Source organism: Zootoca vivipara, chromosome 1 (assembly GCF_963506605.1).
Source record: "Zootoca vivipara chromosome 1, rZooViv1.1, whole genome shotgun sequence".
NCBI lineage: Eukaryota > Metazoa > Chordata > Lepidosauria > Squamata > Lacertidae > Zootoca > Zootoca vivipara.
In genome coordinates this window covers 20,278,767-20,302,893 of record NC_083276.1, presented here as the reverse complement: position 1 = coordinate 20,302,893, position 24,127 = coordinate 20,278,767, and the positions used below count along the sequence as shown (strand labels likewise).

Below are 24,127 nucleotides of genomic sequence, written 5' to 3'. Positions count from 1 at the left end.
AAATGGGTATGTCAAGGCCCACAGAGGCTGGCACCCTAACATAGTGGTGGATAATATTAGGAGAAAGTTCTGCAATATCTCCCAACCGGAGCCATATGTGAAAATGATACAGTTAGAATTAAAGGACATAGGATGCCCCTGAGCACCTTCTGAGTTGGTTTGAATTTATTTTTAGAACCAGAACTGAACTGAGGTTATTAACGTTTCGTACACAAGTCCACTTCTGGGTAGCTCCCCCCCCCCAATTTCAGCAGCCTACTTTACCGGGGCAAACTCATTTTGTTGTTGCTGTTCAAAGAACTGGGAGGCAGAAACCCTCCTGCAAATCTACTGGCTGATTGTGATCTACTGTCTGCTCAGCCTTCACTTAGGGACTTGATTTTCTAAAATAGGATTTAGGAGGTCACCTAGGGATTAGTGGGCCCCTTTCAACGGCAGAAACATATTGCAGATTCAAAAGGGTGGAACATGAAGTTAACCCACAATATCGCAATGTTTTAAAATCATTTTTATTATAAAATGGCTTTGAAGTCAGTCATCTTCTTCTTCATCCCAGAGACAACTGGTTATGGGCAGCACCAGGACTAGCTAAGAAAACGCAAAGCTGGAAATCCAGTGGTTTTTTTTAAAAATCTCCTAAAAAAGGCTGTACTCTTAAGACTCTGGCTCTTCTAATATTCATTCCAGTGTAGGGTTCATGATCTTCCCTAGGAAGAGAATGCTCCATGTTGCCTTATCTAAAATAGCAATCAAGAAGGGTCTGTTGAATTTGAGAGTAAGTACAGAATGAATTGGAGCGGAACGGAACATAAACTCTATCGTGGTGACTGCCGCTGCCTCAGTGCCACTCTCGTTAACATCCAGCACAGTCTTGTGAACAGCCTGTGAGGAAAGAACAACATATCATTGTCTGCAGGTCACATTCTCCAGTAGTTCACAGGTGAATATGGACACCCTTGAGATGATCATTGTTCTCATACTGAGGGTCTTTCTATTAGACCTCCCTGAAGCGGTTGCTCTATCTACTGTAATTGCTTTCTCTGTGATCGCTTGTCCACAATGACCTTCAAATCCAAGAGGGTGTTTGCTCTTTTAGCTAAAGCAGGGGTTACCAACCTTTGGTGGTGTGTGTGTGTGTGTGTGTGTGTGTGTGTGTGTGTGTGAGCACATTCACAAACAGGAGAAAATGTCCTGGGCAACATGCCAACACTACAAACAAGCACATACTGCAACCTAGGTCTCTTTTGCGCTGTACATTGAAAGCGGTGCTGTACCAATTTAAGCATTCATGGCTTCCCCCAAGGAATCCTGGGGGTACCTTGTCCAGGGTGTTAAGAGTTCTTAGGAGACCGCTTTTCTGCTCAGAGCTAAAATTTACAGAGTTCCCTGGGAAGGGGGATTGAATGTTAAACTGCTCTGGATATTGTAGCTCTTTGAGGAGCTTCTAAATGTCTCCACAGTCTGCAAGAATATGGCGCGTCCCAAAATATACCGTGTTGTCAAAAGTCAGGGTCAAGAAGTGTGTCTTCAGCACATGATGGGGAATACAAAACAAAGGCACACCTTTGTGGAGAGGGAATTCCACAACTTAGGGACTGCTGCAGAGAATGCTGTCTCCCAGGCCCTCATTCCCTGAATTCTGAGGGCAGTGAGACTACCAGGAGGACCTCCCTTGCTGGTCTTCGCACCCAAGGGGGGCTGTAGGGAAGGAGAAGGTATTTCCGACCTTTGGGATCTAAGTCATTTAGGGCTTGGAACATTAATGCAAGCACCTTGAATTTGGCCTGGAAACAATCTGGCAACCAGGTAGGTGTTTTAAAATGTGGGTTATGCAGGTTCTAGTTGGAACCCCAGCTAGTAATCGGGCCGCTGCATTTTGGATCAGCTAAAGTTTCCAAGTCATTTTCAGGGGCTGCCTCACAAAGCAGAGATTGCAATAATGTATTCTGGAAGTTACCAGAGCAGGGGGTACTAGGGCTGATTCATCTCCTGAACTATTGCTCCTGGATAATAGGTTTGTGGAAGCTTACCCCACAATACTTTAAATGTTAGCAGTTGGAAGTAAGCATACTGTCTGACAGGTGATAATGTAAGCTTAACGATCTGAGGACTTGATAATGTTGCTATCTATGATTGTTCACCATTTGTGTTGTCTTTAGAAATGAGTGCTTTCTGGAAGGGTTTATGAGTCTTGAGCATTTGAATTTGAATGAAGAGAATGTAGTCACAGAGTACACACAGAAGACATCTGAAGGCAGCCCTGTTCAGGGAGGCTTTTAATGTTTAATTGATTATTGTGTTTTGTTCTTCTGTTGGAGGCTGCCCAGAGTGGCTTGGGAGACCCGGCCAGATGGGCGGGGTATAAATAAATAAATAATAATAATAATAATAATAATAATAATAATAATTATCTCTGTCCAAAAGGGACTATATAGCAGGAAACAGGCACTCCTAACCACCGAGGCCAATGAACTTTCAGTGACTGTTTGGATCAATTTGTATCCCCAGCGATGGACCTGCTCCTTCAAAGGGGAGTGTAGCACTTCTACCTATGCATTCTTATGCCGTATTCACTGGTTTTATTTGAATTGTTTCAGTGTTCTCTTTTGTTCAGTGCCCAGATAACCTTGATTTGTCTGATAAACAAATGAATGTAGTAGACACATGATGTACCATCCAATCCACATTTAACCATGAGACTCCTGTTAGAATACATTCTTCAGGTGTCAGTCTAAAGACAAACCAATGTCACTGAGGGTTCACCCACATTTCCCGTCACTCCATGCTTTCTATGCACAGGTTTGGGTTTCCCAGATTTGTGTCTGTGGGCGTTTTTTTTGGCCCCAGCACTTCCCCCAGGAAAACCCATATTTCACTGCTGAATCAGAGCAAGTGACAATGCTGAAAACCATTTGCTCAAATTCAGCATTAAACAAGGGTTCTCCTGGAGAAAGCACAGGGAATAGTAGTAGTAGTAGTAGTAGTAGTAGTAGTAGTAGTAGTAGTAATACATCTCTGCTCAGACCTGGAAAGCCAGGACCTATGCCTAGAAATGCAGCACAAAAGGAAGTATGGCTGAGTCTAGATTTAAGGCACATTCAATGCAAATTTAAAGCACATGACTTTCCCCAGTGAATTCTGGGAACTGTAGTTTGTTAAGGGTGCTGAGAATTGTAAGTCTGTGAAGGCGAAATTCCATCTTCCAGAATTATTTGATGGAAGTATGTGCTTTAAATGTACACTGAATTCACTTTAAATGTATGGTATGGATCTGTGATTCACATTTTGCAACATTTTCATGGCTTCTTGCAAACGAGAAAAATAGCAACAAAAAGAGTTCCTTCTCAGATGTTCTTCACGTGCTTCTGAGAAATTATTGGAGGTAATTTTGCCAAGTATTCTTTAATTGAGGGCCAAATGACAGAGCATGAAGGTTTAAAGAAGCACTTGATCCAAGAAGGAACGCACTTACTTTGGAAACCAGCAGCTCACGTTCTCCGGTAATTCCAGACAGATCAGCAGCATCATTAAAGACGTCTTGCACACCCATCTTCTGTAATAAGTCTTTGACATCATAGGATGCAGAAATGGAAAATTTGGGGATGAAAAGACGTATATTGCTGGTGAAGAAAAAGAAAAAGAATCCATGTGTTAATTCATTGGTGTTCAGCTGTTGAGTCGTGACCCACACAGTGACATTCCCTGGCCTTGATGCACATTCAAGCATGGAAAAGGGCCCCAGTGCATAGGAAGGGTCTCTTGAAGCATCTTGAAGGGTCACTGTTTCTCCATTCCAAGTCCTCCCAGGCCAGAATACATTGCTTTAGTAGAGGGGGTTAGGAACTGGATTTAGCTTGCAGGCCAGATCCTGACCTCCAGCAACTGCCATGTGCCATTTTGACAGGCGTGCGGGACTGATATCGCCAAAATGTCCGCTGAAATCAAATCACGGTGGCAGATTCTCAGGGGGTTGCAAGTGCTGGTGATCAACTTGATTGGCAGCACCTGCAAACCACAGTTATTATGCCAATGTGCTGTGTCATAACCTGCCCCACAACTAACATCATATATGATGCCTTGTGTGGGCAGGTGAATGTGGCTTTGGGAGAGATAACCTAATAGGACAAATTAGGACCCCTACTGGGCTCCATTAGGCCCATGGGATGGAGATTTCTCATGGCTTTTTAGTGGGCTCCTCAGATTCAGAGGACTCACTCCCAGGGAAGCTTCCATCACCTCACACCTTGGGAGCCTATGGCTCGAAAACAAGGCAGTAACTTTTTTAGGGCCACAGGTCTAGCAGACTGGAACCATCAGTGTCAGGGACTGGGCAGAGAAGGAATGATGGAGACCGCCTCCCCATCCTGACCCTTCTAGGGAGGAGGAAGAGGAAGTCAGTATTGATTTACAACAGGGGTTTGCTGGGGGTCACAGCTCAGAGGCAGATGAGGGGGAGAGTTGGGAAATAATGGGAGAGGAGGAGGAGGCAGAAGCGGAGAGGCAGCTGGTTGACACGGTGTCATCAGAAAGCATCCCAGACCCTCCATCTCCCAGAACCCAGGGAGCCATAAAAGTAGGAGAACAAAGAGCTCAAAGGCAGAGGGCACGTAGCAGCACCCATAGAGAAGATGATGGGAATGAGGAAGTGGGAAAGATGGGGGTGGAGATTCACTCAGGACAATGCCATTATCCAAGAGACTGGGTTCTATAGCCTCTCTGTGTAAATATTGAAAGAAAAGGGATGGTAAGAAACCTTTTGTTGTCTTTATACTTTCCTGGGCAACCAGCCAAGAGCCACTGGCGGCATCCTGACACCAGCCCTACTGTTCGCCTCTGCGTAGTTCCATCCTTATTCCAGACATTGTGGTCTGAAACAGTCTAATGAAAGAGCTGTTCGACAGTGGAACATGCTACCAAGGAGTGTGGTGGAGTCTCCTTCTTTGGAGGTCTTTAAGCAGAGGCTTGACAGCCATCTGTCAGGAATGCTTTGATGGTGTTTCCTGCTTGGCAGGGGGTTGGACTGGATGGCTCTTGTGGTCTCTTCCAACTCTATGATTCTATGATCTATCGGTACATCACAATGTTTAGCTGGTGATATGTCACAATGTTGAAAACCAGATATCGGCCACCCCGAACCCACATCTAGGTAAACCTGCAGTTAGGGAGCTGACAGCAGTAGCTGGGGTTAGGGCTATGGGGTGTCCTTACCAGTGGCCCCCTGAAACTTGTGTGTGTGTGTGTGTGTATCTGGTATCCTTTTAAAACAAAAAGCTTCAACTCTTTGAATTAGCAGCATTTGAAAAAACAGTGCAGAGAAAAGACTTACTCTGATTTAAAAGATGCTATCCATTTAGACAGATTTTCTTTTACCAATGCACCTTCCACATGCTGCAGTTTTCCTTTGTCAGGCAGAATGAAGAATGACGTGGCATCTCCTTTGTATGGAATCTCTACCACCCAGCAAGACAAATCTCTATCATGGAGGTATTTGTAGTAGCCTTTTCGATACATCAGGCTGGCTTTCACTGTAGTGTTTGCATCCACAAAGAAGTCTTTTTCCTGGATCATGTGAGTATCAAAAGGGTCTTGCCAGTAAGCTTGGAAGAAAAAGATTAGGCAAAAGAGTTGCATGACTTTTAATTCCCTCCAAAGGCAACTTTGTGTGCAATAGGTAAGTATTTGGTCATGTAAGTACCGGTACAGGAAATGCAAGAGGCATAGAACAGAGTGATTAAAAACAAACAAACCTAAAACCTAGACAAAACAACTGTAGCGGCCGCTTGCAAAACAGAACACAAATGGTGAAAACATCAATGGGACACAGTGGAATACCCACAGAGTAAGTCCGTTTGCCCTCCTGGGGCGGGTGGCCCTCCTGGGGTGGGTGGGCACTGTGTCTCCCCTATGAACCAGCCTATTGCCAGCCGGATTGTACTCCTGCCACCAAATTGGCCAACGGTGGCAGCGATGCATGGGGCATCACGGTGCCAATGACCAGTAGCAGCGCTTGGCACCATGCCCAGGGAAAGGATAAATATCGAGCCGGCAGGGTCTTTCAGCCACTCTGTTGCCATGCCCATTTTCCTGCCCACCATCCCTCAGATTAGGTTTTTGGTTGTTTTTTTACCAGTGGTACAACCTTGCAATGGACAATGTCGGTCGCTGAATTCAGGGGCCGGCCAGAAATTTCTTTCCCCCATCTGGCAAACTGGCTCCACCATTTGGGTTTTTGCCTGCCTCATTGCAATTGCCACAATTTTGTAAGGTGGTTAGGCATTGGGTAAGCCTAGTCTTGGTTGGAGGGGAGGTTATAGCCTCTGTCTGCCCCTCCACGAGTAAGGAGATCCTGCTAAAAGGATCCGGGAGGAGCAGCTCCTGTCCGATGCCCAGATGGGGGCTAGGGCCATATTCTAGGACCACTTCTCCATTGCGGACCACTGGCTTCACCCTCTTGGCGGACGGGCGGGAGTGTCATGCGCCATTGCTTACCTAAATGCCTATGGCCAAATCTTTCACATCTGTAACCAATAAAGTTGTGGCCTTACTTGATCCCCCAAACCCAATAAGCTGTCTAGTTATTTGCACCTTAGGGAACAGAGTAGCCATGGGGCCACACCACACAAAGGGATGAAGCTTCTACCAAACGATTATCTTGTCTCGTCATCCTCTCTGACTTTGAGCTAATCATTAAGTTGAACCTTTTAGCATGTTTTGTTTTTTTCTTTTCAACTCCTCATGTGTACTGGAAATTTGCTCTGCTTAACAATTTAAAATTTGACATTCCATGGCAGGCTGCAATTTCATTGTGCTATATTCTGCTCTAAAACCCAACTACAAACACAAAAATTTGTTGTTGCTCCCTGTTGTTTCAGGAGCAACATTTTTTTTCAAAAAAGGCATAAGCACATAGGGCCATTGGTCTGATCCAACTGGCTTTTCTATCTTGTCCATCATCCTGTTCTCACAGTGCCCAACCAGGTGCCTGTGGAAAACCCACAAGAAAGATGTGAGCACAACAGCTCTTGAGAGTTTTAGATGAATATTTATCAGAGCCTTAAAAAGTTGCCATCGTTACATGTTTGTATGCCCACCTAACAGGGATATATATTTGCAACATTGCGTTTTGGATCCCACTTATTCCCTTTAATAGTGATGTCAGCTGGTTAAATGCCTATCAGCTTGGGGGAAAAATGGTCACAAAATGGAAGCAACAGGAAAGGTGGTTTTTAAATATTTGGGGAGGACCTCCTAGGTATACAGAAATGTGAAGGTTTTTTAAAAAAAAAATAAAAAAAATAAACATTGTCTTTTTCAAAAATTTAAAGCTACATAAATTGCCTGAGAAGAACTTGTGACAGAAGGTTCCTTTCAGAAGATCGATGGTACTCCAGTCCACAGAGAAAGGGAGAGAGAAACAGTCTAATGAAAGCAGGAGACAGGCAGATTCTAGTCCTCTTCAGATATTATAATGGTGGAAGGGCAAAAGAAATAGAAAAGAGCTGTAGGGCCAGTGCTTTAGCCCTGTCCCTACTGTCATGTGGGTGCTTTCCGCTTCCTTGTCTTCTAGTGTAACTCGTGGAGCAGAAAGGCTCCTTAGATGATTAAGGACCGTGGAAGATCAGTTTAATCACAGTGAGAGAGTCCACTGGATGACAAAAGAAAGCCCCAAGGTGCAACCACTCAGCACTTTTCTACTCAAGTTTCCCCTCATGACTGCAAGGCCTGATGTGCCTAGGGCCCCATCCGCACTGTAAATTTAAAGCAACATCATGCCACTTTAAACAGTTCTGGTTTCCTCCAAGACATCCTGGGAGCTGGAGTTTAAGAGGCCTCTATTTCCCGCACAGAGCGTCAATTCCCAGAGTTCCCTGGGAAAAGAGATTGACTGTAAAAGCACTCTGGGAATTGTAGCTCTGTGAGAGGAATAGCACCCTTAAACTAAAGTTCTCAGGAAGCTTTGGGGGAAGCCAGGACTGTTTAAAGTGGTATGATTGTACTTTATATGCATAGTGCCCAGGAATGAGAACAGCAGGTATGCAATATTTGTGTAGGTATGCTTATACCAAGGGCTGGAATTTGCATGCCACAAATTTATGAAGATATTAATTTTCTATGCTGCCTGTCTTGCCAAAGGAGCCCAGGATGGCAAAGAGCAAAGCAGGAAGACAATACAATTTAAAAAAAATTAATGAATAAGCACATTGAGATAATTAAGGACACATTTAGAACATCTAAAAACATTTACAAACAGTGGCCTATCCTTACAGCTCATAATTTCAAAGTTGCTAGGAGCAGTATCTGATAGCAATCAAATGACTGGGTGAACAGGGATATTTTAAAATTTCTTCAGAATGGTAATAATAACATTATTAACACAATGAATGCCAATGCTAATTATAATAGCTCCCACTCACCCCTTGAACTATTATAGGGATGTTTTGGGAGGAAGAAAGGAAAATGGAACCATTTCATCTCTCAATAAGAAAGGAGGCAAATCTTTTCCCTTTTCTCAATTTCCAGCATGGAATGCCCATCTCTGCCATATAAAGCACTTAGGTTTGGGACTGGCAAACTTCAAATGCTACCCAGCACAGCAGGGGAAGTGTAGGGGGGCAGAGAGAAAAGGTGTCTCTTTTTCCCTTCCCCAGTACTGAAATTCCTTGAACAGCACTGCAAGCATGAGAACATAGGAGTCTGCTGGATGAGGCCAATGGCCCATCTAATGTAGCATCCTGTTCTCACAGTGGCCACCCAGATGTTTGTGGGGAAACGTGCAAGCAGGGCATGAGTTCATAAGCACTCTCCCCTCTTGAGGTTTCCAGCAACTGGGATTCATAGCCATTAGCTAGGAGCCATTGAAAATTTCCTCCTCCTCCATGAATTTACCCCACCCTCTTTTAAAGTCATCCAAGCTGGTGGTCTTTACTGCCTCTTGTGGGAGTGAGTTCCAAGGCTCCTAATTCCAGGCTGACTGGAGCACTCCTCTCAAAGGAACTTTGTATTGCCAGTCCCATTGGTTTAATTACTCTTTCAACTTACCTTTGAAGAAGATGTAGTTCACAAGAACCAATATAGTGCTTGGATCAAGGTCCTCGAGCGCATGGGCTATTTTCCCCTGAGTTTTGTTCTGCACGTAATCATTTATCTGCCTTTTAGCCACTCTGGGAATGGTGAAGTTGGTGAGGAAGCCTTCTGCTTCATAGAAGGTTTTGACATCCTCCAAAAACTTAGGCAGAAACTTCAACGACTGTTCAATGAACAAGGCATTTCCCACCTTCACCTGTGCTTTGTTATCCGGGCGGTGAAGGGCATGGATGAGGTGGCGGAATCCTTTGTGTATCTCATTCTCCTCAGTCACAGATAGGTTAAACGCGAGTCCGTTGTGAATCTGACTTTGAGTTTCCGACTTGGCACCCAGGGTCAGCAGTGCAAAAGCTGCAGAGATGCTGATGGGGGAGAAGAAAATGTTCCTCGAACCTGCGCCTGAAGCTATGTTCCTGTAGAATCTGAATGCAAAGTCAGAATTACTGGGACCTATCTTAAGATAGCTGGAGGAATCCTGTCTCTGTTCTTCTGAAGAAAGATGTGGATGTTCCAGTAATGTCTTGTCTCCTTGGCTAGCCTGGTCATGGTTGTGTCCTGGGAGGTGATGGCATTGGACTTCAAGACTAATCAGTAACAAGGAGAGGGTGATGACCAGCTTCATTTGGGATTTGTAATTCTTCTGCTAATAATTCCCATACAAGATGTTAAAGGATCAATCCAAAAATGCATGCGTACTCTGCAACAAAGGCGAAATCTGCCCTAGACCTTTACATTTATACAATAGAAATAACATTAAAAAAATCCTTCCAGCAGCACCTTAAAGACCAACTAAGTTTTTTATTTTGGTATGAGCTTTCATGTGCATGCACACTTCTTCAGATACACTAAAATAGAAGTCCCCAGAGAAAGGGGGGACTGCTCTATGTACTGGGCTGCTCTATGTAGAGAAAGGGTGGGGAGGGGTATGGGTGATTGACTGACTGATAGCTGTTGACGACTGTAAACGACTGCAAATGGTCTTGCATGAAAAAGCAAGGGGTGAGATGACTGAAGATCGCTTTATCATCTATAAGGAGATAAGAATCCAACGTCTCTGTTCAAACCAGGTCTCTCCGTGGTTTTACGCTTGGTGATAAGTTGCAATTCAGCAACTTCTCTTTCCAGTCTATTTCTGAAATTCTTTTGTAGTAAGACAGCTACAGTGATGGCATACACAATGTCCTTACTCACAAGCACTTCAGATTTGGTGATGACCTTTAAGGTGCTGCTGGAAGGAATTTTTTTATTTTGTTTCGACTACGTCAGACCAACACGGCTACTTACCTGTAACAATAGATATAATTCACCTTTCCTGTGAGTGGCGTAAGAAAGAATGTTGCTAGTTTCACTAAATCACATACAGAATAGAGTTTTGATAGAAAATTGTTTCCACATTTGTGTTTTTCAGTGTTTCAATGGGTTGTTGTTGTTGTTTTTTTTTTTAAAAAAAAGTTTATTATTTAAAAATAAACCTGGCACATTCTAACCATGGAATATTTCTTTGTGATACTCTCATGTTTTCACACTTTTTGGAATTTAACATAGTAATATTAATTTTGACAACTCTGTATCTATACCTATATATGCCTGTATCTATGTATATAGTTATTTTCACATATCATTTTGAAATCAACTTTTGAATAGCAAAGACTATTTCATTTTCATTCTGATGCTTACCTGAGAATCCTGACAACCTTTAGGCAACTTTGGTTTATCCCTGCTCTGTCATAAAAATCAATGAAATTCTGCCATTAACTTGAATGGGAATAGAACTGTGTCAGTAGTTCCAGTTATTTATGCTACCAGCCACACACAGAACCAAAGAAATAATTCATATTCTTAGATGCTGGCCCGAACATGCAGGCATTTGTTTAAGAAGTCTGCAGTGGTGCCCTTTCCTTTTACATAGCAGAGGGAGATTCTGACATCTGCCATATCCGTGTGGTTTATGGTGCAGAAGTTGACTCTACTGGGCTGCTCTGTACCACATGTTGTGGAACTTGTGAGCTTCCAGTTTGATGAACCAGTCCTGTAATGGGAGTGGGTGAGATTTCATGCAACCATAACAAGTTGCTGCATCTGAGATTAAGTCCCACTTAGAATAAAGCCATTGATCTAGCCCAGGCATCCCCAAACTTCGGCCCTCCAGATGTTTTGGTCTACAATTCCCATCTTCCCCGACCACTGGTCCTGTTTGCTAGGGATCATGGGAGTTGTAGGCCAAAACATCTGGAAGGCCGCAGTTTGTGGATGCCTGATCTAGCCTATAATTCCGATCTGTCTGAACATTAAACAGAGATTGATTTAGTTCTGCATGGATGTTAACCCAGAAAAGGAAATGAAATAAACACTTGGCTATACAGCAGAAATCATAAGCCATGCCAAAACAAGCTAGAGAGAGAAGTGAAAAAATGTACAGCTTACTTACAGATCACCAAAAGATTATTGCAGCACCCTTCTGCACTACGATCCTCTTAAACTTGTAATTTATATACCAGGCTTGTACGGAGTATTCATTATTAACCATTAAGCAGAGCAAATATGGGTTGCCAAAGGGAGTCAGGTACAAAATGTGATGCAAGGGATTTGTAGCTTCCGCCCGACCTTTGCACAATGGTACTACAGGTTGATAAAGAGCTGGATTTTAAATAAATAAGCATGAACTTCCATGACCAAAGGGATCTCAAGCCACTCGTTTCTGAGCAGTCCAAGCTCATATTGTGGCCAATTATTGTAGCACCCACCACTGCTTGCTCCGAGGCAAATATATATTCCTATATTCCTTGACTAGATGGTCTTCATGGTTCCTTCCAACTCTACAATTCTATGTTTCTATATTTTATTATTATTTTCAACCATGTGCAGAGCCTCGGTTATTGGGTAATCTAAAAGTACTATAAATAAGGAATCTCCTCCACTTATATCAATGCCTCAGGAAAGGCAGTTCCCACTCCTCCACTTCCTTGACAGAGCAGCTAACTAAACTAAATGATAACGGAGCAGAAAATGAAAGGGATAAAGAGAGCAGGGCTGGCTGAAATAATGGACTAAGGGGGGGGGGAGAGAGAGAAACGATATACACAAAGACTCGGTAGAGAAGGTGACAAAGTGAGAAACAGGAAGGGGAAAGATGGGAATAAACAGTGAGAGGGAGGAGTCATGGGAGAGTCCATGGGCCATGGCAGGGAGGGGAAAACCTTTCTCAGCTCATGGGTCACATTTCCTTATGGGCAACTGTTATGTACTGAGCTGAATCCTAGAACAATAGGATTCAGAATCAGCGGGAGCTACCCAATCCAACTCCAGGTGGAAGTGAATCCGCAACCTGATTGGCCTGTAGGAGCAGCCAATCAGGCTGCAGGCAGAAGTCAATCCACAATATAATTGGCCCACAGGTGTAGCCCTGAAGTAGCCAATCACGCAAGGCCCATTGTGTAAATAATGTATATAAGCAGATGGTTTTGGGAAAAGAGCCATTCGTCTTCTCTTCTCCTCCTTGATGACTATGAGCTGAATAAAGAGCATGAAATTCACTCTCGACTCCGAGTATATTTCACTGGCAACGAGGGTGGGATCCTGCTGAGCTGACCGCCACCACGCACTGCACCGCAGCACCGCCACCTGCTGCACCGCTGCATCGCACCGTGCATCCAGGCTTCAGCTCCAGGACCCAAGGAACCCAGAATGGCAACCGACAGCAGCTTCTCGCCATTCAAACCAGCATCAGGAGACTGGGAAGGGTACGCCGCCCGTTTCAACTTCCTCCTGCAAGCGAAAGAAGTCACCAACGATGCCATGAAGAGGGCGACATTCTTCAGCGTCTGTGGAGAGGAGACGTTTGAAATCGCCCGGGCTCTCCTTGCACCTAGAGATGTCGCTACCGTCTCTTACAAAACAATAATGGAACGGCTGAAGGAGCACTTCTCACCACAGCCCTCGGTGGTAGCTTGCCGAAATGCCTTCTACGCAAAGCGGCAAGCCCCGGGGGAAACCATAACTGGGTTTGTGACCTCCCTCCGCCAAGCCGCCCGGTTATGCAACTTCTCAGAATTGGAGAACATGCTTCGTGACCGCCTCGTCGGTGGCCTGAGGGACGAGATGTTGCAACGACGCCTCTACGCCAAAAAAGACCTCACGTTCCAGATTGCTCTGGAGGAAGCCCTGGCAACCGAAGCCGCCGAGAGGTCAACGCAAGAGGCACGACCGGCCCCGCCATCCCAACCGAGGGTCTACCACGAAGACCTCACCGACGAATCCGAATCTGACAGGGAGGAAGTACACCGAGTACAGCGGCGCACTCAAGCAGTACATAACAGCAACCTTACAGGCATCACATGCCAGCAGCGGATTGGATGAAAGTGGGTGGCATGCCTCTGACCTTTCTACAATAAGTTACATTTGGGCAAGAGGTTTCTCTATGTGCATGTCTGCATCTCTCCATCCTCCACCTAGGGAAGAAAGAGAAGCAAATGAGAATTCCTAGATGTCTAGAATTTATAACTTTAGGTCTAGAATTTATATCTTCAGATTTAAAGAAAAGGAGAGGCATTGTAATATATGTTAACCCAAAATTTGAAGCAAAACAAATTTTTAAGGAAAATGAAGGTAGAATTCTGGGTATACAACTGGGGAAAGGTAACAAAAAAAATTGTGATAACAGGAATTTATGCTCCAAATGAGAATAAGACAGTTCTTCAAGGTAGTGGGTGATAAGTTATTAGAATTTATAAATGAGGAGATTATATGGCTAGTGTGAGAGCCAGTGTGGTGTAGTGGTTAAGAGCGGTAGACTCGTAATCTGGGGAACCGGGTTCGCGTCTCCGCTCCTCCACATGCAGCTGCTGGGTGACCTTGGGCTAGTCACACTTCTTTGAAGTCTCTCAGCCCCACCCACCTCACAGGGTGTCTGTTGTGGGGGAGGAGAGGAAAGGAGATTGTTAGCCGTTTTGAGACTCCTTTGGGTAGTGATAAAGTGGGATATCAAATCCAAACTCTTCTAGGAGACTTAAATGGAGTTACCTCATTGGAATTTGATCATACAGACTCAGGAGGTAGACCAAGAGGAAGACTCCCCCCCCCCACTTTCTTTAGTATGGTGGAGAGTTTGAATCTGAAAGATGTGTGGCATTACAAGCACCCTATAGAGAATTTTTTTACCCATCATTCCCAAGCAAAAAAGACAGCGGGCAGGATTGATGGAATACGGATAACTAACAATCTACTGCCGAAGGTAAACCACCCCCACCCCCGATATTCTACCTAGATTGATAACTGATCACAACCTGGTTACAGTATAACTAAGAAACAGGAGAAGGGTAAACAAAAGATGGAGAATGAATGAAAAAATCCTAAAAGATTGTCAGGGGACCACCAGAGGTCAGCAGAGAGCTCAGCAAGAAGGCACAAGGGGTCTGTGATGCTGAGAGCCCTGAGCGACACCAGAGATGTCATGCAGCAGCAACAAGCACGTACAGACCCCTGCAAGGGAGGGGCTCTCTGACACTAGAGAGGCTGGGCAGCATATGAGCAGCTTGGGAACAGAGGCGGAGCTGGTGCCTCCATCACCCCAACTGCACAGAGGTCTTAACTATAGGGAAGAAAGGAGGCGCCTAGTGATTCCCAGATTGACATGTTGGAGGCGTTCCCGTAGGGCGCCACGTCCTGGATCTGAAAGTGACTGAATGGACATGAGAACTTTAGCTCTGTCCTGTACATATCTGTATGATAAAAATCTGTAAATACACAGACGTGGAGTTGGGAGTTGTTACTTGTGGAAAGCTGCACCAGCTCCCCTCACAAAGATGAATTTTTTTTAGCCAAAGCACAAGAATTACTTAAGGAATTCTTCCAAAATAACAAGATACAGGATACAGATATTAGGGTAATATGGGATGCGAGTAAAGCATTTATGAGAGGCTTTTATATTCAACAACATGCAATTCAAAAAAAGAATAGGGAAGTGAAGATGGATAAAATTAAAAAGGAAATTGAATAAAATGAAAAAGTACTAGCCAAACATCCTAAAAATGAAAAAGCAAGGAAAAATGGTAAGCTATTACAAAATCAATTGTCAGCATTGGTTAATCAGGAGATAGAAAATAATTTCAGATGGATTTTGAGGTATTTTGAGTCAGCAAATAAAACCAGGGAATTACTGGCATGGCAACTGAAGAAGAGGCAGAAAGATCTACTAATAGATAGAGTAATGGATGGAGGGAAGATCATAGATAAAATGGAAGAAATCACCAAGAGGTTTCTTAACTATTTCAAAAAATTATACAAAAAGGACAATGAAAAGGAGGGAAGCCCATATAATTCTATTGGCAAAAGAAGGTACAAAGCGAGAAATGATCCAAAATTATAGACCTATTTCATTGTTAAATTCAGATTATAAAATTCATGCTGACATTCATGCTGGAAAATAGAATAGAATAAAAAATGTGTTGAAGGAAATAATAAGTCAGGAACAGGCGGGGTTCCTCCCAGGGAGGAAAATGAGTACAAACATGAGAATAGTCGTTGACTTAATAGAATATTTGGAAAGAAAGCTGCCTTTGTGTTTATCGATGCCGAAAAAGCATTTGATAACGAATCATGGGAATTATTGAAGAAAAATCTAGAGAAGAATGAGCTGGGGAAAAGGTTTATCTATGAATCTCAAAAGGCAAATTTGAGTCAGAGACTTTTTACTTTAAAGACTCTCATTCAAGACATAAGACATAAGATTAGAGGAGACTATTAAAGGTATTGCCTTTTGATATAAATCATATTTGCTGATGACTTTCTCCTGACGTTGGAGGACCCAATAGATAGTGTTAAGAAAACCTTAGATTTAATGGTGAGTTATGGGAAAGTCTCCGGTTTTAAACTAAATATGACAAAGACGAAATGATTACAAATTGTTAACAAGATTAGATATTTAGGTATACAAATTACAATGAAAAATTTAAATCTATGGAGCCAAATTAGAAATGATCTTGAAATTTGGCATAGGCTAAAACTATCTATTTTGGGGGGGGGGGAATAGCGGCAATCAAAATGAATATACTCCCAAAGGTCTTATTTCTCTTCCAAATGATCCCTAGAATTAATAAAATGGATTGCTTTGACAAGTGGAGAAGGACTCTATCAAATTTTATATGGCAGGGTAAAAGACCTTGTATAAGATTCAAACTCCTCACAGATAAGAGAGAAAGGTGGGGGTTTGGCCTCCCTGATTTGAAGATCTACTTTGAGGCCTCCTGCCTCTGTTGGGTTAAGGAGTGGATTCGGCATGAGAATACCAATATATTAGACCTTGAGGGGCATGACAAAAGATATGGATGTCAGGCTTACTTATTGTTCTGTATTTTAATATTTTGTTGGAAGCTGCCCAGAGTGGCTGGGGGAACCCGGCCAGATGGGCGGGGTATAAATTAATAATAATAATAATAATAATAATAATAATAATTGGAAGACAAGACAAAAGTACATCAGGATTTTATTAACCATATTATCAGGAATCCATTTATTAAGGTCTGGAGGAAATATCATAGGCTTCTGGAACCCAAAACCCCATGGTGGGTGACCCCATTTGATATACTTTCAACCAAATAGAAAAATATGGGTAAAATTGGAGCAACATAGACAATTGGTAATAGAGGAAGAAGGAGGACAGTTAAAACTTAAATTGTGTGAAGAATTAAAAGTATACTGCACTAGCTGGCTTCAGTACTACCAATTGTAGCCTTATTTGCTGATAAGGGCCCAGGCAGGACAGAGACAGTCAATAATGACACCGGCGGTTGAATTCAGAGAAAGAATTTAATCCTTAAATTTAAGGGACTCTTGGTGATCCATGTTTCACGACAAGAGTAAAGAAACACCAATTTGCAAAGCTTCTTATACACTTCTTGGGCTCCTTTTCCCCTCCTCTGTAAATGTGCGCATGCAAGGGGGTCACAGGTTACAAATCCATATTAGGAAAATCTGTATCCTGTCCTTCTCATAAACACAAAGGGGGTCACAAGTACATATAAGGAATATCCGTGTCCGGTCCTGTGCTTGTACTGTGTTTATACACTCAGTAGCACTCAGCACTCAGCCTTGAGTGGGGGCTTGAGTCCCTGACTGTTCTGTGCATGAGGCTGATAGTGTCAGACAAGGCCAGCCATCCGGCCTTGATAGCAAGCTGGGCATCCTGTTCCTTTTGCTTACATTCCACTTTGGCTTACATTCCACTTTGGCACACAGAGAGAGGCAAAGAAAAAGCATTTTAAGCAAGACATCCCAGGAATATGGGGGCTAAGCCACACAATCAGAATTATACAATGCAGGTAATGCAAACTATAGGATCAGATTTTCGCTTAAAAACACAATTGGCAAATCTCTCCCAATTAAACGATAAATTTGTGCATGATAAGAAAATTGGCTTATTGTAGGAAGAGTCTAAATTCCAATCAGAAATTCCAATAACAAAACACAAAGAAAAACATTTCTAAAATGTATAATTTGTTACTTGAGTGGGAATTAAAAGATGAACAAACAAAAGAATTTATGATAAAACTAACTGACCTAGCCATGTGTTGCTGTGGTTCTTTCCTGTGATTCCCTCCCACCCTGTCCTGATCCATGACGTATCCTGCCCCTCCTCCCTCCACCCCGGCTCATCCCTGTGTTTCGGTAGGATACCCTTCCCTCTGTTGTCCCTGGGGAGTGTTGGCCCCTCCCCCCTGTATCTCCATACCTTGGTCCCCACCCTTTGAAAAGAAACTGTCAGCTTCTAGGTTCTATTTCCCAGCATGCACTTTTGTCTGAGCCCTCTGTTGTCACTGGGGAGTGTTGGCCCCTACCCCCGGTATCTTCCTACATTGGCCCCCACCCTTGGAGAAGGAACTGTCAGTCTCTGGGTTCCATTTCCCAGTATTTACTTTTGTCTGAGCCCTCTGTTGTCCCCTCCCCCCTGTATCTCCATACATTAGCCCCTGTGTACACATCATGAACATTTCTATATATTTAGATTAAGGATTGGGGGTGATGATGCGCCCTGGGACCCAGAGAACTACTTTTAAAATCCCGACTGGGGGGAGGGGTCAAATAGCGAAGCCCCACAGCCCCGTAGCAACAGACAGGCCCAGACAGAAGGAGGGGGGGGTCATATGGGCCACTTGGCACGGGCCTCTGAATCCAAAGCATATTCACAATCAGTAAAATGAAAAAAGTAACAAAAGGGTTAAAAACAGGGCCACATTATCTACCTGGTCCGGGCCTCTGTCTGGCCCTGCAAGGGCCTGGCAATAGAAGGCGCCTTCTGAAGCACCCGAGTTGTTCAGTTCCATAAAAAACCCAGGAAGTGGCATGGGGAAGGTAGGGGATTGTAAATCGAGGGGGGGGGGAATTGGGCACAGCAAATATCTGAGGACTTAAACTGGGTAGAGAAAGTGCATGGTTGTTTTGTTTTTTTAAAACGCAGAGGGTTGCATTCAGTCGTAGTATATGTGAGATGGAGGGTAATAGCCACCCCTTCAGATCCCCCTGAGCCTCAGAGTCCCCCTGAGTCGAGGTGAGATACTGTGGAGAGGGCAGGTTTCATCCCTGTGTCTCCCCCCCACCCTGTTCTGACCCATTACGTATCCCTGCTCCCTATTCAGCCCCCCACCCCCAGGCAGGCCCCAACCTCCACTTGGCAATGTTGGGCCTTGTTGCTGGAAAAGGCCTGTTTTCAGTTAAAACAAAATAAAAATATTTCTTCCAGCAGCACCTTAAAGACCAACTAAGGTGCTGCTGGAAGGAGTTTTTTTATTTTGTTTCAACTATGTCAGACCAACACGGCTACCTACCTGTTTTCAGTTGGTTTGGTCTTCAACACCTCTGCCGGATGAATGTATGTGAGTGGTAGATCTCGTGGTGGAGGCGGGGTTTGTGGGTTGCTGTGCATTAGTCTGTCAAATGGAGGGTAATAGGCCCCCTTCAGATCCCCCTGAGCCTCAGAGTCCCCCTGAGTCGAGGCGAGATACAGGATCTCGTGGTGGAGGCGGGGTTTGTGGGTGTGGCGCATTGTTGTGGCCAATCCCTGTGACTGCCCCCACGTGTCCTGATCCATGATCTATTCTGTTTGCCCCCCCCCCATGACCGGCGTATCTCATGACGTTTTGAAGGATGGTATTTATTTTTGTCTTGTGGTTATTTGGTGGGGGATTTTTGGGGGGTAGTGGTGCTAAATTGTAAAGTAAAAACCCCTTGCCGTGCCCCCAAGTGCATTGCTGTGGGTGATCCCCCCGGGCCTAGTGGGGGCCTGGCAGGGGGCTACATAAAACAAAGGCCATGCTGCGACCTGCGACCTGGGCGCTTGCCCTCTCCCCCTTCCGGGCCTAGTGGGGGCCTAGCAGCCTGGCAGGGGCCTAACGGTCTGATAATGGCCGCCTTGGTGGTTTCACTTGCTTGGTTGATGATGTCATTTGGTTTGTGGGTGTGGCTTAGATTTCACAGGAAGGTAGGGGGTGGAGGAGGGTATAATGCCACTTGAGGGCGCTGTTTGACTTGGTGGAAAACCAGGTTTCTACCTGCCCAGATGTGAGATGTCAGGGATTTTTGTCCCCAACAACGCTCAGGGAGTGGCCTGGATCGTTGTGTCAAAATTTCAGGACGATCGGTCAAGCAGTTACGGAGAAAAGTGCGGCCGACACTTTCAAGATTTTTACATTTATATATATATAGATGGGGACAAGATCTGAGCTATGCAATTTGGTTTGAGAGGTGGGAAAAGTTATGGAGAAATTATATAAATTTTACTATTATTAAAGAAAACATCATGAAGATAAGAATAGAAGAAATCCCTGGATAAGAATAGACTGAACCCATTAAGTTAAGAAGTTATGTTTTCCTCTTTTCTTTTTAATAGATGGATGACTATTGTAACGAATAAAAATGAACACAATGTTAGAGGTTTTTATTAAGTAATAAGTTGGATATCATGCATATGGGTGAAGGAAGTCAAACGGGCATTTGGGTGTGAGGGGAGGTGGTTGGAGGGTTAGATGTGGGGAATTTGCAGGAATAATATATTCATGTTATGTACAGTGATACCTCGGTTTAAGTACACAATTGGTTCTGGAAGTCCGTACTTAACCTGAAGCATACTTAACCTGAAGCGAACTTTCCCATTAAAAGTAATGGAAAGTGGATCAAGCCATTCCAGACGGGTCCGCAGAGTACTCACCCTGAAGCGTACTTAACCCAAAGCGTACTTAAACTGACTGTACAATGATGAAGGTGTATGGCAATTATGTAATGTGAATTAATTGAAAATAAATAAAAAACAATAAATAAATGTAAGGGGGAGAGAGTATAGAGAACCTCCCCCTATCTTTTTAAAAAAATTATATTTATTAAGATTTTCAACTTGATATTACATTCACTTAATCATATCACATCATAATACCATATAAGGCGAAAAAAGAAAAAGAAACAAGAAAAAAAAAAGAAAAAAAAGCAAGAAAAAAAACAACCATATTAATAACACTGTCATAACTTCGGCTTCCTCATTCCTCCCTACCCGAGTCTATTTGCATCCCATTTTGGCAATTTTTCATACTTAAACAATTCCAGAACTATCAATTTGAATCTTAAAATAATACCTTAAATCAAATCCTTTATCCAAATAATAAACACCTTATTATTGTAATTATTCCCTTTAGCCTATTAATTTTCTCTAAAAATATTCTTTCTACTCCATTCTAACAAATCTATTATCACTCTTCCAAATAATATTTATTCTAACTCCCCCCTCCTTCCCCCGGGTGACATTTCCCTGGGTATCCCGTCCATCTTCTATAAACAGTCCAGTTTCAAACCATTTAATCCGTCCCTTAATCACCCTCGAAATCATCCCACTCCGTCTCTCGACCACTCCAGCCCAGCTCCCTCTTCCCAACAACTCTTTTGTCGACCCTGCTCCAGTATTTCCTTTTTCTTGTCCCCCCTTTTAACAAGTCCTTCGCCTGGTTCTTGCCTCCCCTCTTTCACTAGGAAGGTTCGAATCCAGGCCACCTCTTTGTTCCTTGTCACAGCATGATCATTTTTGCCAAGAACCTGCTCTCCCTCTCTCACTGGGAGAAGCAGTTCTTGGAAGTCCCCACACACTGAAGCTCCTTTGTCATAACGCATGTCCTGTGAAACCTCTCTCACCGCTTGCACTTCGATCAAAGTCTGTGGCTCCTCTTGGTTTTCCTCATTTAAAACTTTAATGTTCTTATCTTCTATAGTCTCAGTCTGTGGCTCAAAATTGTCCATGGGGAAAAGTTGGTGCTGGGTTTCAATCCATAACTTTGTAAGTCTTTTGTATTCTTTTACTCCGATCATCACTTCTTGAACTTTTTCCCAGACACTTTGTATCCCGTTCCCACACATCTTGCAAGATTGTTTTGACTGTCTGTACCCTTTGTCTTCTCAAGTTACAATATGGCACATAGGCTGTTGTGCCAGAGACAGATCCTGATATTAGCTGGTCGGGACCTCCAGTTTCCCGTCACCCAGTTGCCGGAGAGCTTGTTAGTAAATCAATTCCAATTTTTGCAGAAATTCAGGTAAAGAAAATAAATCACCTCCCCTTGGCTCCGCTACCACAGGGAAGGGGTCCAACTTAATTCTTAGCGAAGTTCAGAGTCCCGTTTCAGCGTGAAGGCTGCAGGCTCAGTAATTGCTGTAGGTTTCTCGGGGGGGGGGGGGGAACGACCTCCGTTTTCTTTTGAATTCCCCTCCCAAGTCCAAATTCTTTTCCAGATTAATTAAGTATCTTTACTTACAAGTCCAGATCAATTCTTTGGAGGCATCTGACGCTCATTGTCACCGGCACGGAGCTTTGCGCCTCAGAGTAAGCGAATCAATCCAAGGCTCCGTCCCGCTCAGCCTGCTCATGTCGCCCCCCAAAAAGGGGCTTATCGGGCGGCGAACGGGACTCCAAGGAGCTCTGCTGGATGTCCACGGTCCCGAAAAGCAAACTGCGGGAGGCAGTGCAAGACAGGAGTGCCTGGCGTGCTATGGTCCATGGGGTCACGAAGAGTCGGACACGACTAAACGACTAAACAACAACACAAACTCTTCAAAAGTCTATTCATGTGCTTTCCCATACACCTGCACAGGTAGTAAAACTCAGCTTAGTTACAAAGTGGCAAAATTATTATTATTATTATTATTATTATTAGTAGTAGTAGTAGTAGTAGTAGTAGTAGTAGTAATAGTCATAATAATATATTATTTATACCCCGCCCATCTGGCCGGGTATAAATTATTAGTATAGGAATTCAAGAGTGGCTTATGAGAGCCGTGTGGAGCAACCAGCTCAAACCTCTTCACATGCTGAGCTACACAGGTAGACTGGGGGAACAATAGGTTTGGCTTGATTGTCCATTTCCTCTCAAGATAAGGGAAGTGGACATAGGTAAGCCTGGCAAGACAGCTTAACCCTTTCATGCATTAAGTAGACTTAAGCATATTGTGGTTATATGAAGCTGGTTATGGTGTGGTATGGAAGCTGTACTTCTCAGGATAGAGCAGGGCTGTGCAGAATTATTAAAACAGCAGAGCATAGCTGCCAAGTTTTCCCTTTTCTCACGAGGAAGCCTATTCAGCATAAGGGAAAATCCCTTAAAAAAGGGGATAACTTGGCAGCTATGCAGCAGAGAGCATTATTGGCTGCTCACTCTCCACCTTAGAACAAATCTACACCACCAGGTGCCATAGAAAAGCACTAGACATATCAAGAGATCCAACACACCCTGGTCACCATTTCTTTGAGCTCCTGCCATCGGGACAGAGATATAGAACAATGCAGGCAAGAACGAGCCGTCTCAGGAACAGTTTCTTCTCTAGAGCGATTTTGGCCTTAAATGGAAAGCCTGGACTTTGAAGTCATCTTGTTTTATTTGTCATTTGTATTATATTTACTGTTTTTGATTAGGTTTTGTAATTTTGGATTATGCGGAATGCTTTATCTGAGTGGATGTAGCAACCGAGTAATTTCGTTGTTCCCGCAAGGGGACAATGAAAATAAAGATATATTATCTTATCTTATTCCGCATTTATCACCTTTCAAGGACACATTCTAGAGAAGCAAATGCACTTGATGGTGTAGCACCAGTGAGAGGTCTGTCCTAGGGAGAGCCTGATAGGTAAAAAGGAAAAGGGAGAGAGACCTGAAGGGTGCCATTTGGCCTGAGGTCCCCTACCCCTGGACTATGACTAAGCCTTGCTTCTTAGCACAAGGACATGGGTGGCACTGTGGTAACAGCCACTGAGCCTCTTGGGTTTGCCAATCAAAAGGTTGGTGGTTCGAATCTGTCCCAGCTCCTACCAACCTAGCAGTTTGAAAGCACACCAGTGCAAGTAGATAAATAGGTACTGCTGCGGCGGGAAGGTAACACTGTTTCCGTGCACTCTGGTTCCTGTCGCGATGTTCCATTGCACCAGAAGCAGTTTAGTCATGCTGGCCGCATGACCCGGAAAGCTGTCTGCAGGCAAATGCCAGCTCCCTCAGCTTGAAAGCAAGATGAGCACCGCAACCCCATAGTCATTTTTGACTGGACCTAACCATCCAGGGGTCCTTTACCTTTTACTTAAGCCTCATTTCTTAGCATGCTTATTCTGGTCACAGAAGGAGGAATGCAATTAAAAAAGCAAGAGTAGCAGGAGAAGAGAAATGAGGAAACAAGGCACAGGGAGAGATCATGGAGTTGCCTAATGCCTGCTAGCAATGTCTTCTCTAGGAAGGTGTTGGAAGCTATCAGCTCTTGAGGATGATCCCACCTTCCTGCAATCAGGCAGCCTAATATGACCAAGAGGCTCAGTGGGCACCCTAGATTACTTTTCACCTGCCTCAAGCCTCTTTCATAAGAAAGTGAACAACCTGAGCAAGAAGCCCAGGCTGTTGTTACCCATCTCCACTGCCCTGTCATGTGCATTCACAGCTCCAACCGCTCCCTAGTGCCTTAAAAGTGGAAGTGCATGTAGAAGGAAGCTTTGCTGATTCCAATGTGCGGGGCATGTTTCAAGCAGCTGTGAAGAGATT

The 24,127-nt window shown here is 43.9% G+C and overlaps 2 protein-coding genes across 2 annotated transcripts in view; both read right to left on the bottom strand.

The window, feature by feature from the left end:
- SERPINA10 (serpin family A member 10) overlaps positions 1-24,127 on the bottom strand; it is a 201,224-nt gene that overhangs the window by 75,301 nt on the left and 101,796 nt on the right. The gene's annotated exons all lie outside the window — the stretch shown is intronic.
- On the bottom strand, positions 492-11,656 carry LOC118080834 (alpha-1-antitrypsin-like). The gene is made up of 5 exons (XM_035106705.2): positions 11,513-11,656; positions 9,040-9,727; positions 5,327-5,597; positions 3,473-3,620; positions 492-882 (listed from the first exon to the last, which is right to left on the bottom strand). The coding sequence occupies exons 2-5, from the start codon at positions 9,704-9,706 to the stop codon at positions 679-681; spliced, it is 1,290 nt and encodes a 429-aa protein (XP_034962596.2). The 5' UTR covers positions 9,707-9,727; positions 11,513-11,656; the 3' UTR covers positions 492-678.